Below are 12,936 nucleotides of genomic sequence, written 5' to 3' on the forward strand. Positions count from 1 at the left end.
AGTTAAAATATCTAGAAGAAAACATAATCTTTCAACAATTTATAAATTCCTCTACTAATATCACTGCTCTACAAATTTGAAGATATCAAAAATTAAATTATAAACATAAACATTGTAAACTCAATGCAAGAAGCCCAACCCAGAAGTTGGGTTCCCCTTCCTTCCCCTTTCTTCCAACGACCTAACCTAAATTTCTGACCTAACCTGTACACTCGTTACATTAGAGGTACCCCTACATACCCTCGTCTTATAATTAAGAGATTCTCCAATAACGAATTTCCCATTCCCCTAACCCTCCTCCCAACATTTTCAATTTTTTAACCACTTCCTCCATTTCACTACCCGACCATTCACCATTCCGATTCTCGTCGTCAAGCTTGCAAGTGATTCCCCTAATTGATCCAGCGAAACCACGTTGCGATTTAATAAGCAACGTATTTAACGTCAGACGGCCATAGTGGGAAAGAGAAATCTCATCGGTGCTCGTTGCACGGCGCGCCATCAACATGGCTTCTAGACCGAAGCTTTGGGCTCCGGGGCTCGGCAATTGCCAATTAAAGATGCAACCGCGAATCGCGGAAAGGTCGTGGCAGAAGCTGCACGTCTCGGCTATATATCGGCAAGTCAGTCGCCATGAGCTGTCGTAAAAGTTTCACTAGCCTCCTTAATGCTGCATCCACCGCGCCCGAGGCAACCCCCAGGAGGCGGTTGTTGCACCGATTCGTGCGAGACTGAGGAAGAAAAAGGGAAGAAGGAAGAAGGAGGAGGAGGATCGACTCGAGAGGAAAGTCGTAACTGCTTCGATTCGCGACGGTTCGTTCCGGTGTGCTTCTTCTGCTGCGACTTCCGCTTCCGTCGCGATGCCTTGGTATCTATGTATATTTGAATATTATTTCTTTTCTCTTTGTTCTTCTATACTTCCTTTTGTTATAATTATCTTGCGTTTATTGTATCTATGTTGGATATCTCCTGCTTTCTTCATTTTTCTATTCTTCTTGTTTCTTTTATTATAATTCTTCTATTATTGTTCTGTAGTTGTTGCACAGTACGCGACGAAATGATACTACTGTATAATTTTCAGTGTTGTTGTGTTCAATCACTGGATCGACTGGATCTTATTAATTAATCTTGGATCTCTCAAAATGTCGAATCTTCATTTACAATTTATTTTCCTCCCAATCACGATCTTCTCTTTCATTTAAAAGCCCAATTTTTAAGAATAGCTATTTGAGATAATCCCAGGATCTCTTAAAATATCCCGTGTCTAAACAAATTTGAATAATTTACATACAATCTTTTCTTCCCTTCCTTCTCCTTCTCAATTCCAACCTGTCAATTCAAACCAACATATAATTTCCTAAAATTCTTATCTACTTGACAATACTCGATCAACTATTATGTGTCTACATACCTCTGAAGAACATGCACACGTATTTCGAATTGCTTCTTCTTCTTCATCCTGACTATGACGTTTCGTCTGCCATGGCAGCATAATTTTCCGAAATTCGCATCGATAATAGCCGATCGTTGGGTCCTGCTAATTGGTCTTTTTGTTCCCGTGGAACTTTCAACCACGGAGTGTCTCAGCTGACTTTTCGTTCGCGCCAATTGGATTGCACGTTGAAGCGAACAATGGAGTACGTGGCTGGATTTATGGCATCCACCTACAAAAGAACGTAATATGTGATGTATTTTACGCTCCGCCATTGTTGCGCCCTTTTATTGTTACTAACCTTTCGCTACGGTGAAGCTTATCAAAAAACCATCGTACCACTGTACGAATAGGTGAACAGCAAGCGTGTGCTTTTGCCTGGCTAAGTCGAATAAAAATTTAATAAATGCTCTGATTGTCCGATTCGAATGTTTCGTTAGGCGAAACTTTATAATTGCACGTTTCTTCGCGCAATTTTCTTTTTTTTTTTTTCTGCCACATGTAAGGAGAGAATGGAAGGTTTCTAACGATCACTGCCGCCATTTTCGTTTAGGGAAAAAACAGCGACTATTATAACGGCCCGTCGTGGCAAAGGGATTGAACATGGTTAAAAACATAATGAATAAATTGCGCAATTTTCACTCGCGTTTTACATTTATTATACTTCGTAACTGATTATTGAAAAATTGTAATTATTAACGCGTTAAAATTCCCTAGGATAGGGAAACTATCCCTAGGATATAATACGACAATAATTAAGATATTCTATATTTATTTACGTTGTTCGGATTTTCAAAAACTGATCGAAATGAAAATTAGTATCGTCGATCACTTTGATAGAGAACTCGATGCCATGATAGTTGGCAGAACACTTCCTGATATTTGCAGTTAATGTGATTTATAGGGATTTACAGAGAAATTTTGTATTCTGCTAAAATGATTTTTACCTCGTTATTGAGAATATTAATTGAAAAATTTTTGACGTTTAATATATTCCTCGCCATAACAGTCGAAGTTTTTCGCGGAATTGGGACACTCTGTGTCGATTATTGACGGTTTTAATAATTGTTGGAAAATGTTGGAAATAGGGTTTTATTTGACGAGGTTTCTTTTCCGAAAAATCGGTTAGCTTTAAATTCTTCCTCTTATGCAGCGAACGCTTAACATACTTGGCTCTCTTCCTCGATATATACTCTCGAAGAATTTCAATATGAAAGTTATACGATACTATTAGGTCGGTGGACATGAAATGTCGTTTTCCCGGAGTTTAAATTTTGACGGGACAGAATGGTCGATTAAACTTTGCGTTGTCTCGTTAATTTTTCTTTCTCTAGGGGCGGGAGGGAGGGGGAAATATTATTTTAAAGAAGTGGTCAACGTTAATTTTGTCTTTTTGGGTGATGGGGGAAAATATTGTCAGTAGATGGATAAAATACATTGGAAATTTTTAAAGAAATGGTGAATTTTTGAATTCTAGAATTTATCGCTTAATAAAAATATATAAAATAGTGTCAGTATTAAAATTAATTCGATTGAATATTCGAAGTTCTGAGAAATCTACGTATAGTTAATATTTTTGTTGTATCAGTCTAACGAAGAATTTTCAAAAAAGAATGTTAGAATCTCCTAAAAATTTCTCCGCAATTTTCCCAGATTTTAGATTTTCCTGGAAATCATTTCATCAAAGAACTTGGAAAAATCCAATTTCTATCAATTTTTACCAGTCCAATCTGTCAATAAACTTGCCCCAGAAAGAAACGTCAAAGTTGTTCAAAAAATTCTCCACAATTTTTCTCGATTTTACGAAGGAACTTCTAGAAATCCAATTTCTATCACTTCCTACAAACCCAATTTTTCAATAAAATTTCCAAAAAAACAAAGGAATGTATCGGAATTTGCTAAAAAATTTACTACGATGGTTTCTGACTTCCTACGAAATCGCAAAATAATTTCTGTCATTTTCGAGAAACATTTTAAAAATCCTATTTTAATTTACCATCGTACCTCCTTTATCTTCTAAAAATATATTTTTCAACGAAATATATCAACAAATTAAAATAAATCTTCCCGAAAAACAAGTTAAAATTTGTTAAAAAAATTTTCCACGATTTTCCCAAGAACAGTTACGCGTGAAAATTCATAAAAGTCGGGTTGGACTAATTTTCGAAATTTTTCCGGACACTACCGGAAGCGTATTTACGAACGCGAGAGATGATTCGCGAGGTAACTTAAAGGCGACGGCCAATGACTCGACAGTCGATCGATTCCGCGTGGCGAACTTTCATTGCGAAAGTCTGATCGCGTGAAAGCTCTTTTACGAGCAGTTTAATACCAGGATCCTCCTTGGATCTTCTTTCTCTTTGCTACCGGCATGCAGGCGATCCCGTTCCTGAATTACGCTTTCACAGTTCGCTTAAGGACCCGTAAATTTCCCGAAAAGCGAGCGCGCGAAGATTTAAAATGCCGCTGATCGAATGGAAGAATCGATTGTATCGCTGAATTTCCTTCAAACTCTATGATCAATGGATATATCAATTTTCGCTGAAGACATTAACAATTTACAATACAGTACTGAGTATAGCCATCAAAATAGTACTATGGCCATTACATTAATATCATTTTCGAACTCCTGGCTGGCCTGTTTAAATCGAATAACCGGTTATTTAGAATGTTAGAAAACTAAATAACAATACTTTTTTTCAACTATTAAATAACATTAAATAATTAATGAATAATAATATTCTTTAAGCTTTTAATTAATATTTTATTATTTAAAATTTTGGTAAAGTACTGGATAATGAAAATAAATATTTCGCTATAATTTTAAACCGAAAATCAAAATGGACATAAAATCAGAAGTGAGAAATAAAATTCTTCTGTAGTCAAACGTAATAAAATCATTGAAAACCCTAACACTATACCACATCCTATTCCCAAGCAATCCAGAAACCAATTCACACCGATCAAGTCGAACGAATCACCTTGCAAGTAACTCTCTTAACCACCATCCACCCACCCGTCCTTCCAACTCCGCAGTCCTCGCGATAACACCGAACCAGCTTACAAATTTCCGCAGTGGCCCCGATCCCTTATTAATCACCACCCGGATCCCCTATCCCGTACAATTACAAAACATTTCAGAAGTTCCCGGCTTCGATCGCGTTGCATTCTCCAGCAAGCCGTCGAACTCGCCACGAACTTCCGGTGAACCGTTCGCGCCAACGGCCGGGTATCCACGGACCTATATACACTCCTGCACGAAAGTATTTTTAAGAAGCGATATATACGCGGTAAACAATGACGCACACGAGGAGAAGGAAACTTCGAGATCACGTAAATAAAATTGCATTACATTTACTAAAAGACAGTATTAACTAAAAAATAGGAATAATAAATCTACCACTGCATACGAATTTTTCTCACAACTCACTAGCGCCACCACGACCCGTATCTACGATAATCGTGTCGTAAATATCGTCGGATCGTTTTCTAATTTCACCGACGTAATCTCGGTGCATGTAGCGAGTGTAAGTGTTGGAATAGTTTCGTGTGTGAGTGTAGGGAAGGAAGAATGAGTCAACTGCGCGGAGGGGGTTAAAGAGTTAAGCCTAGTTCGAGGTGGCAGTTTCTTGGCCCCACCCGGTCGAATTTCGCGATAAAACAAATCCACGATGGGCTTCCGTGCACCGGAAACCAAGTCGCGGCCGCCTCCTCGTTTAAGTATCTCGTCTTAATCTCGCGACCCCTTAATTCCGACCGCGTAAACTTCGGGTCCCTGACAAATCGCCAGCCACGGATTATCCGTCGACGAAAAACTAATTAAGGTCGAATACCGCGATAGGGGCTGGTTTGGCCGAACAGTAGGCTCTGGTTAGGGTTGGCGAGGCGGAAGAAGACCGCTTAGAAGTATTCGCGCGATTTTCTTCGTCCTGCAGGGCAGGAAGCGGGGGACGGGGGAGTTTCGGTTCCTCGAGTATGCGGATGGAGAGCGAGAGAGGGTTTTAGTCTAGTGGCAAAAAGCGAAATCGCTCTGCTTCTATCCGCCTATCTAAATAGTTGCTCGACTCCATAAATTTACCTGCTTAATGCCGAGTCGCGCTGCCACCCTTTCTGTTCTAGAGGCTGGAGGGGTTGTACGAGGATTCGTGGGTATCAGCGACACACGGGCCCAGGGACAGGTGGGCGAATGAAATGCAAAGGGTGAAAGGGGATGGAGAAGGGACGAAGACTTCTTCGTGGCTGGATTAACGTCGTTAAGCCGGAACCTCTGGTCGGGCACGAGTCGACTTGCAGGGTGGCTGGGGTGGTTTGAAAACGATTCGATTGGTTTTTGGCGCTGAGTGTGAATCGAGGTGCGAATGGTCGCCTGTGGTTTCGGTTTTGGGGTTGCTTTTTCCGATATTCCTTTCCTTTTTATTTTTAACGAACTGGAAAGTGGCTTTTTGTATTGATTAATGGGAATGGTTGGGAGTTTTAAAATAGTAAAACTATTGAAATGGAATATTTACCTGGTGATGCTAATTATAGGCAATTATTTTCAGTGGAAGTTGAAATGGGTTTTGCATTGTGGAGATGATTAGAAGTTTGGAATATTAGAATTACTGAACTGTGATTACCTAGTCATACTAATTACCTAGTTTGACTATTATTTAAATCCTATTAAGAAATACAATCACTGGTAATACTAATTTGATAACAAATATTTGAAGTTATATTTGAAGTGATACTTCTAACTGGCACATACTGATATTATCAACATATTAAAAATATAAATAAAGAAGATATTACACGATTCTCTTTTACCATTTTTCTAAATTTCTATCAAAATTCCTGCTTATCTGAATAAGCTAATGATTCCTAATATTCTTATTGAACAAAAGCCATCATACAAGAATAATTCCACAATCACCATTGAATATACTAACAACCCCTATTTTTTGTTATTCTAAGTTTCCATCTTAACAAAAGAAAACACCACGTGGGTTGTGTTAATTGCCCAATTTCAATGCTCAAACAGAAACATCCCAACACATCCACCCCCGCCCTATAATTCAACGAGGTAATAAGATAACAGGACTCAGAGAAAATGATTCGCCTATACGTTAACGTTTTCCACTCGCAGAGGGATGAAAAGGAAAATTAAGAAAGGGAAGTTGATCCACCCTCTTCCGCGACACTAATGGGAGTGTCATGTCCAGGCAGAACCTATAATACATTCGCACTAATTTCGAAGACCAACCAGAAACACGTATTCCTTCAGCTGATATACCAACGTCCGCGAAACTTTTGTGTTTTCGAGAAGCATCTTCTCTCTAAGTAGCATCAACTTATTTCAAGACATGCGGACACATCTGAAGAGTTGAAACTGATTTTTGATATAATTCGGGTCGCAACAGGGGCTCAAGGGAAGTTCACAAGTGGGACAACGTTCCAGAGTCACAGAAGTCGCGCGAGTCATCTGGTGAGGGCCCGTTGTAATCTCGAAAGTTTCGATCGCGCCTGGAAGAGGTCTGGTTAATGAAACACGAAATAATTAGACCAGCCAGCGGCCTCCATCGCGCGGATCGATCGATGTAATTCCGTGCTGCGTCCGTCCGTTTCCTCTTGCCCGTGCTGCGACCCTTAAAGCGATTAACATCGTCCCGTTGGACGCGTAACGATAACCGTGGGCTCCTGAAGATAATTAAAAAAAGGGTAATAGGTAAGTCGAAACCTGGGTTGAGAGGTCGTGACCCTTGGATAACCGGAAATAACGATGCCAATCGATACTCATTGACTGACATCGAACTTTCGTGATGAAATTCTCTGAGGTCTTATGGAAACGGATGGAGTTTATTAGCTGGAACTTGTCGATTGTTTCTTTAATTATCATAAAGATCTTTGCGAGGTATTGTACTGTCTAAATCTTGAATACATTGACCTGAAATTCATGGTACAAATGTGGTTAAGTTTGGACTTGGTTGTAGAAAAATATTAGTTGTCTTAAAGAACGAGTCTAAGAATTACCTTGGTCATACCACTTCTCATCTTTCTTAATATAACAATAAGACATCCTCCATGTTACTACTATCTGGCAATCTTCCCAAATATTAGAACTCAACCTCATCCATCTCACTCTCACCTGTAGGCTATTCAAATTCCCCTCAAGTAACCTTCCACTCTGGCATTCACTAGGAATAATTAGCGTTATTCTCATTCAAAATTACCTCTACCACGTCAATTCTCATCTTCTCCTCTGCAATATCATCTTCCAATCTTCCCAAATATCCAAACTCAGCCTCATCCACTTCACTCTCGCTATCAGCTATCCAAATTTTCCTCTAAATAACTGGAAGGGGGTGGAAACTCTGGCATAAACCAGAAATCATCAGCATTGTCCTCATTCGACATTCTTGCACAGGAATAGCCTTTGTTACATCAATTCTCATCTACTCCAAAATCATAACAGGACATGCATCGCTAGCGCCTTCCAATCTTCCCAAATATCCAAACTCGACCTCATCCACCTCACCCTCAGCTACCCAAATTTCCCCTCGAGTAAGCTTCCACTCCAGGAAGGTTATAACATACACCAGGAATAATTAGCGCGGTCCTTTTTTTCCTTCGCTCGTAACGCGGCCCGCGTGTCACGAGCACTTAACTCGCCCCGTCTCGAACGAGATTAATCTCGCCCGAGGGCTCCGACCAGGCGGCGAGACCTGGGTATACGTCCCTTTCCGTCGAGGTGGCGAGAAACTTGCTCCTTCCGGCCGGTCCAATCACGTTCCGCTTTTTCTTCGGAACAAGCTGCTTCCTGAATTCCAAACGCTGACCCCGAAGAATCGACGGCCACGCTCGTCGCTCGTATATATTCGCGGCGGGTATCCGATCGCGATAACGCCGCGGAACCTGGCCGATCGTTCGAACGACGCCGCAGGCGAACTTCCATCGTTGATTTTTTCTCTTTCCTTTTCTCTCTCTCTTTCTCTCTCTCACTTTCTTTCTCTCTATCTTCTTTCCTCACCTGACAGCGAAATTATTTTCAGAGCAGGGCTCTTTCGAGGAGACGTTAAATCAAACATCCAGTGCGGGGATTTGGGATGTTGATTGAGGGTGAGGATGATGTTTCGTGGCAAAGGGTGATGGAGAGGGAGATGGAGGTGTAATTTGTTCTTAGACAGATGTTTTGTAATTGATAGATGAAGGTAGGGTTAGGTGAACTTCAGACGTCTGGTATTTGGAGTTGGTGCAGTTCTTGATAAGAAGGTAAGGATTCCACTAGAACCATCTAATCATCTTCTTCATCTGTTGAAGTTCTGTGTGTTCTTTCGTGAAGGCTCTGTCATTCATTCCATTTCGCTGAATTTTTAATTGGAATTTTGTTTTAATTTATCAGTAGCAAAGTAGGATTTTAAATGGATAGGATATTAAATTAAATTAAATACCTTAATGTATACTTAATCCAGATTGCAGTGACATTTCAAACCTTTCCTTTCGAATTTTCTAGACAAAATTTTGTTTTAGTACCGATACTCGGCTCGTGTCGTTGAATCGTGTTTGTCTGCAATGATTGAGGTTATGTTAAAATGTTAGATATGAAATGAAATTAAATGTCACATTAATCACGTCTCAACTCGACAATAGCAATTGCGATTTAAAGATAATTGTAACTGGAATATTCGACTCAGGTTTATGCATAATACCAGCCTCAGAACGAAGCACTCTACTTTTAAACGTTATCTTAATTAATATTTCACTTGCGAGCAAAATCTAGTCGAAAGTCTATATTAGAAATTCTCTTTTAACGAGAATTTTACATATGTTACTCAAGTTCATTTATAATTCTATCTTGAAAATAAAGAATGAGAAACTTTCCTTTCAGACGCAATTTTTGTCCACGATCATCAACATATCATTAAAACTATTAGACTTGTGTATAAAAAATATTCCAACCTTAATCTTCGTTCAATATTTATCCAATAGAAAGTCTTTGTCACGAAACGTAAAAGACACGTTCATTCGTTCACTCTCTCGTAACGTAAAGGCACTTGATAAATATTAGGTTAGGTTATTTTATTTATAGTAACATTGAACACCGAACTAGTGCAAAATTTAACCTCCTTTCTATCACAATGACTTCCGAAATAATTAAAAAAGAGGAAAAATTGTAATTTTCCAATTATAATAATATAACCTGTCCAGAGTAATTATCCTCCACGAGCTAACTCTAACTGCAGCAGCCTGTTCATCGAGACCAAACAATCTGACGAGTCAGCGAGCAACAATAAGGCGCGAACACCTGCGATCCCATTGATCGAAAACTTTTCGAACGAAGTTTCGCGATTTTCGAAGGACGTCGTCGCTTCTTCGGAAGCGGCAAGTTCGTTAGAAAGTTTGCCGTGAGGGGGAGCCTCGGCTAAGAATTTTCGTCTGGACCGATCTCAAAGTCCATCGAACCAATTCACGAAATAATCGAACGAGCAGTTTAATCTTTATTACGATCCACGTTACAGCAGCAACAACTCATAAAATTGTTCATAATCGTCAACATATTGATAGTACAATTACTCTAACTTCATCGAGTCAAACAGACAAGTCTATTTTACCATTTCCCGGCATGCTTGTTTTGAACTATTCGTTTCAAACATTCCTTACACTGTTGGTGGAACTGATAGAATGAGGTCATCAAATTGAAAAGAATAGTACAACGTACTAATGAAGATATAGCTACATACTTGGAATTATCTTTTCCTTTGTAATATAGTTAGACAATGTTGTATAATATACAACTTAGTAAACAGGTTCCAGAAACACACCATTTGCTATTCTTCAAACAATAAACGTGCATCATACAAAGTTGCATAAGTATACATACACAACTAACATATATACATCTAGAAAAATATACACAAATGATATATTTATTGATGTTCATCGCACATGCCATAGTCATTGGTTTCTCACTTGTCTTCATAGTTCTCTTTCTATACATGAACATATGTAAAAGAGTGACATTTAAAGAGCAATTAATGCCTTAATTTACGACCTTGCTACATCTGTTCCACCAACTCTTCCCTCGAGTAACTATTCCTTCAAGAAACATACTCCTAAGATCATCACTAAAGACGATTAAATAAGTCTGTCATTTGAAAGGTGCTCAGAAAGGGCAGAGCCATTTTGTGCCACTTCAGACTCCTTCTTGACCGGGCCAAGACTCTTGTTCTTCCTTCTAGGCGGCGTAGGAACAGCGTCCATGTTCTCCATAAGATCATCTAGACTCCTGTTCAGCCTGCTAGGTTTCTCTGGTGGAAGATCCGTGGGACTTCCTGTGTTCGCCATTCCTCGATCCTCGTCGCCTCTGGGAGTAACCCATTTATCAAGATCAGCAAATTCTCGATCATTTTGAGATTCCAGTTTCGCAATGGACTCCTCCCACGAACAGAACGAAACCTTTCTTCCAGTGACTGGTTTTCTGTCCTCTAGAATCTGTTTCAGGGACGTTGGAGCTTCATCCTCCCCCTTAGACTCTCGATCGACTAGATTCCAATCTGTTTTTGCTCCACCTTCCTTACTTTTCAAACCATCAGAATTCATCTGGATCTGTGGTTCTAGTTGTTTGAAGACCTGTTCGTTGGCTACGTTGAATTTATTATCCTCCTTAGACCCTTCCTGCGAGTCTTCCTTCTCCAACATATCTGATAAAGCAGCCTCCAGCTCAGTCAGGCTAGGTGTCATCGAGCTCAGGTTACTTCCCTCCGCAGCCTCCTCTTTAAGGATTTTTAATAAGGTCGAGTGGTCTGAGTCTATAGTATCAGACTTGATCCTCATTTCGGGGCTCGGTGGCGGCGTGCTGATCTTCCAGTCGTCTAGGTTTTTCTTTAGATTGTTGCGCACGTTCTTGGCCAGTTTCTCATCGTAGAGATCGTCCAGGTCCGGTTCTTCAAGCATCTCGCGTGGTAAAGACTCCTCGGAAATGGTCCTGATCAGCTTAGTCGCGTGACAGTGTAACTCTTTAGCCTCGTAGGTGTCCTCGTTCGGCTCGCTTTCATTCGACAGGCTTCTGGCGAACGTCATTCTCGATTGCCCCGATCGATCGGATTCCGGCTTCCCTTCGTTGGATCCCCCGATCGTATCTGGTAAATGGAGCGAGTGCGGTTTAACTAGTCACGTACGAGGATAGTTGGATCCTTTCCGCTCGATCATGCTAGTTAGGAGGGAAGCTGGGAATGTACGACTGCGATTCGAGGTTTCGGAATAACGATGCTGATAGTTGAGGGTCTCCACGATTTGTTAAGCAGGAACTTTAAACTTCTGGGCTCAAAGTTATACTTGGATTCTAGGTATCTTAAGATCTGACATCTTAAGTATTTTTTTAATTTATTGTTCGGGTTCGTGATTCATTAAATCTCTATTATCCTTAATATTCATAATACATGCGTCATTGATTTATAAATTTAATATGCAACTAAAGGTAATGCTGAGAACCAATAAAAGATCCGTTCTATATCTATAGGATTTTTAACAGAGTTAATCTAACGTTTAGGAACTTACGAGGGGAAAAATTATTGGCAGTTCAATGTATCGAATCTAGCTATATATTCTTTTTTTCGTCTTTATTTACCTAGAACTGAACGATGTTTCACCTCGTCCAGAAAAAACGGTTCTTTGACCCCTGATGTGTCGCAGGCAGAAGAAATTTTGCAACTATCCGTCAGCATAGGTGGATCAAAATACCTCAAGTGAGTCCTAAGAGAATGAAGAAATTATACATTTTTATAACACTTTTACAAGTACAGCTTAAACAGTTATAACAATTATGTTTAATTTTATGAATAACAAAAGGTAGAGTGACCAAAGCTATACAATATATTACAGAAACTTCCACAACGACAGAACAACCAGGTCATTCAACTAGCTATAAGCAAACGTAATAAGTTTGCAAAGTGGCGAGAGAAGATTATACAATGGTCAGGACGTTAAGACCACGGAATATGGACTTAGAACGGTTGGCATCTGGGCACCTCAATTAAACCCACTTAATCCCCGGAACACCGACCATAGATAATCTCTACCGACCTATTTGGATCCACTTCCTTGTACTCCGGCTGGCCAACTACCATAGACGGTGTTTTTCCAAACGCTTCTGGCTTTTCTATGTAGACTGGAGATCTGGAAGCATCTCGATCCAACGAAGGGGATCTTCTTTCATCCTCTCGACCGATCGAGAAATCAACGACATCTTCCTCTTCCTCACGAACTCGTTTTTCGTCATTGATCCCGGGAGTGCCCTGAAAATCCACCTTTTATATTTTACGTCTAGATTTTACATTGTAGTATATCCATATAAATGGAACTATAATGGATGAAAACGATACAGTGAGGTCCTAAATTTACACATTATCCTCTGACTTGGAAAGACATCTCATTGTATAGAAATACCTTGAATCGATATTAAAATTCATACGTGTGAACAATACCAAATTAATTTATATTTTAAATTACACGTATCACCTCACTATTTAGTT

At 39.7% G+C, this 12,936-nt stretch overlaps 1 protein-coding gene across 1 annotated transcript in view; it reads right to left on the reverse strand.

Annotated features, from left to right (window-relative positions):
- Nucleotides 1–9,718: 9,718 nt before the first annotated feature.
- The window catches only part of LOC108552670 (uncharacterized), a 47,280-nt gene continuing 44,062 nt past the window's right edge, over nt 9,719–12,936 (reverse strand). Inside the window, exons 8-10 of the mRNA XM_017907322.1 lie at nt 12,488–12,699; nt 12,033–12,157; nt 9,719–11,544 (exon numbers count right to left, since the gene is read on the reverse strand). Coding sequence (XP_017762811.1) covers nt 10,541–11,544; nt 12,033–12,157; nt 12,488–12,699 — 1,341 coding nt within the window. The 3' untranslated portion in view covers nt 9,719–10,540. The remainder of the gene's footprint in view (nt 11,545–12,032; nt 12,158–12,487; nt 12,700–12,936) is intronic.

The sequence above is a fragment of the Eufriesea mexicana genome, unplaced genomic scaffold (assembly GCF_001483705.2).
Source record: "Eufriesea mexicana isolate 0111107269 unplaced genomic scaffold, ASM148370v2 scaffold7569, whole genome shotgun sequence".
NCBI lineage: Eukaryota > Metazoa > Arthropoda > Insecta > Hymenoptera > Apidae > Eufriesea > Eufriesea mexicana.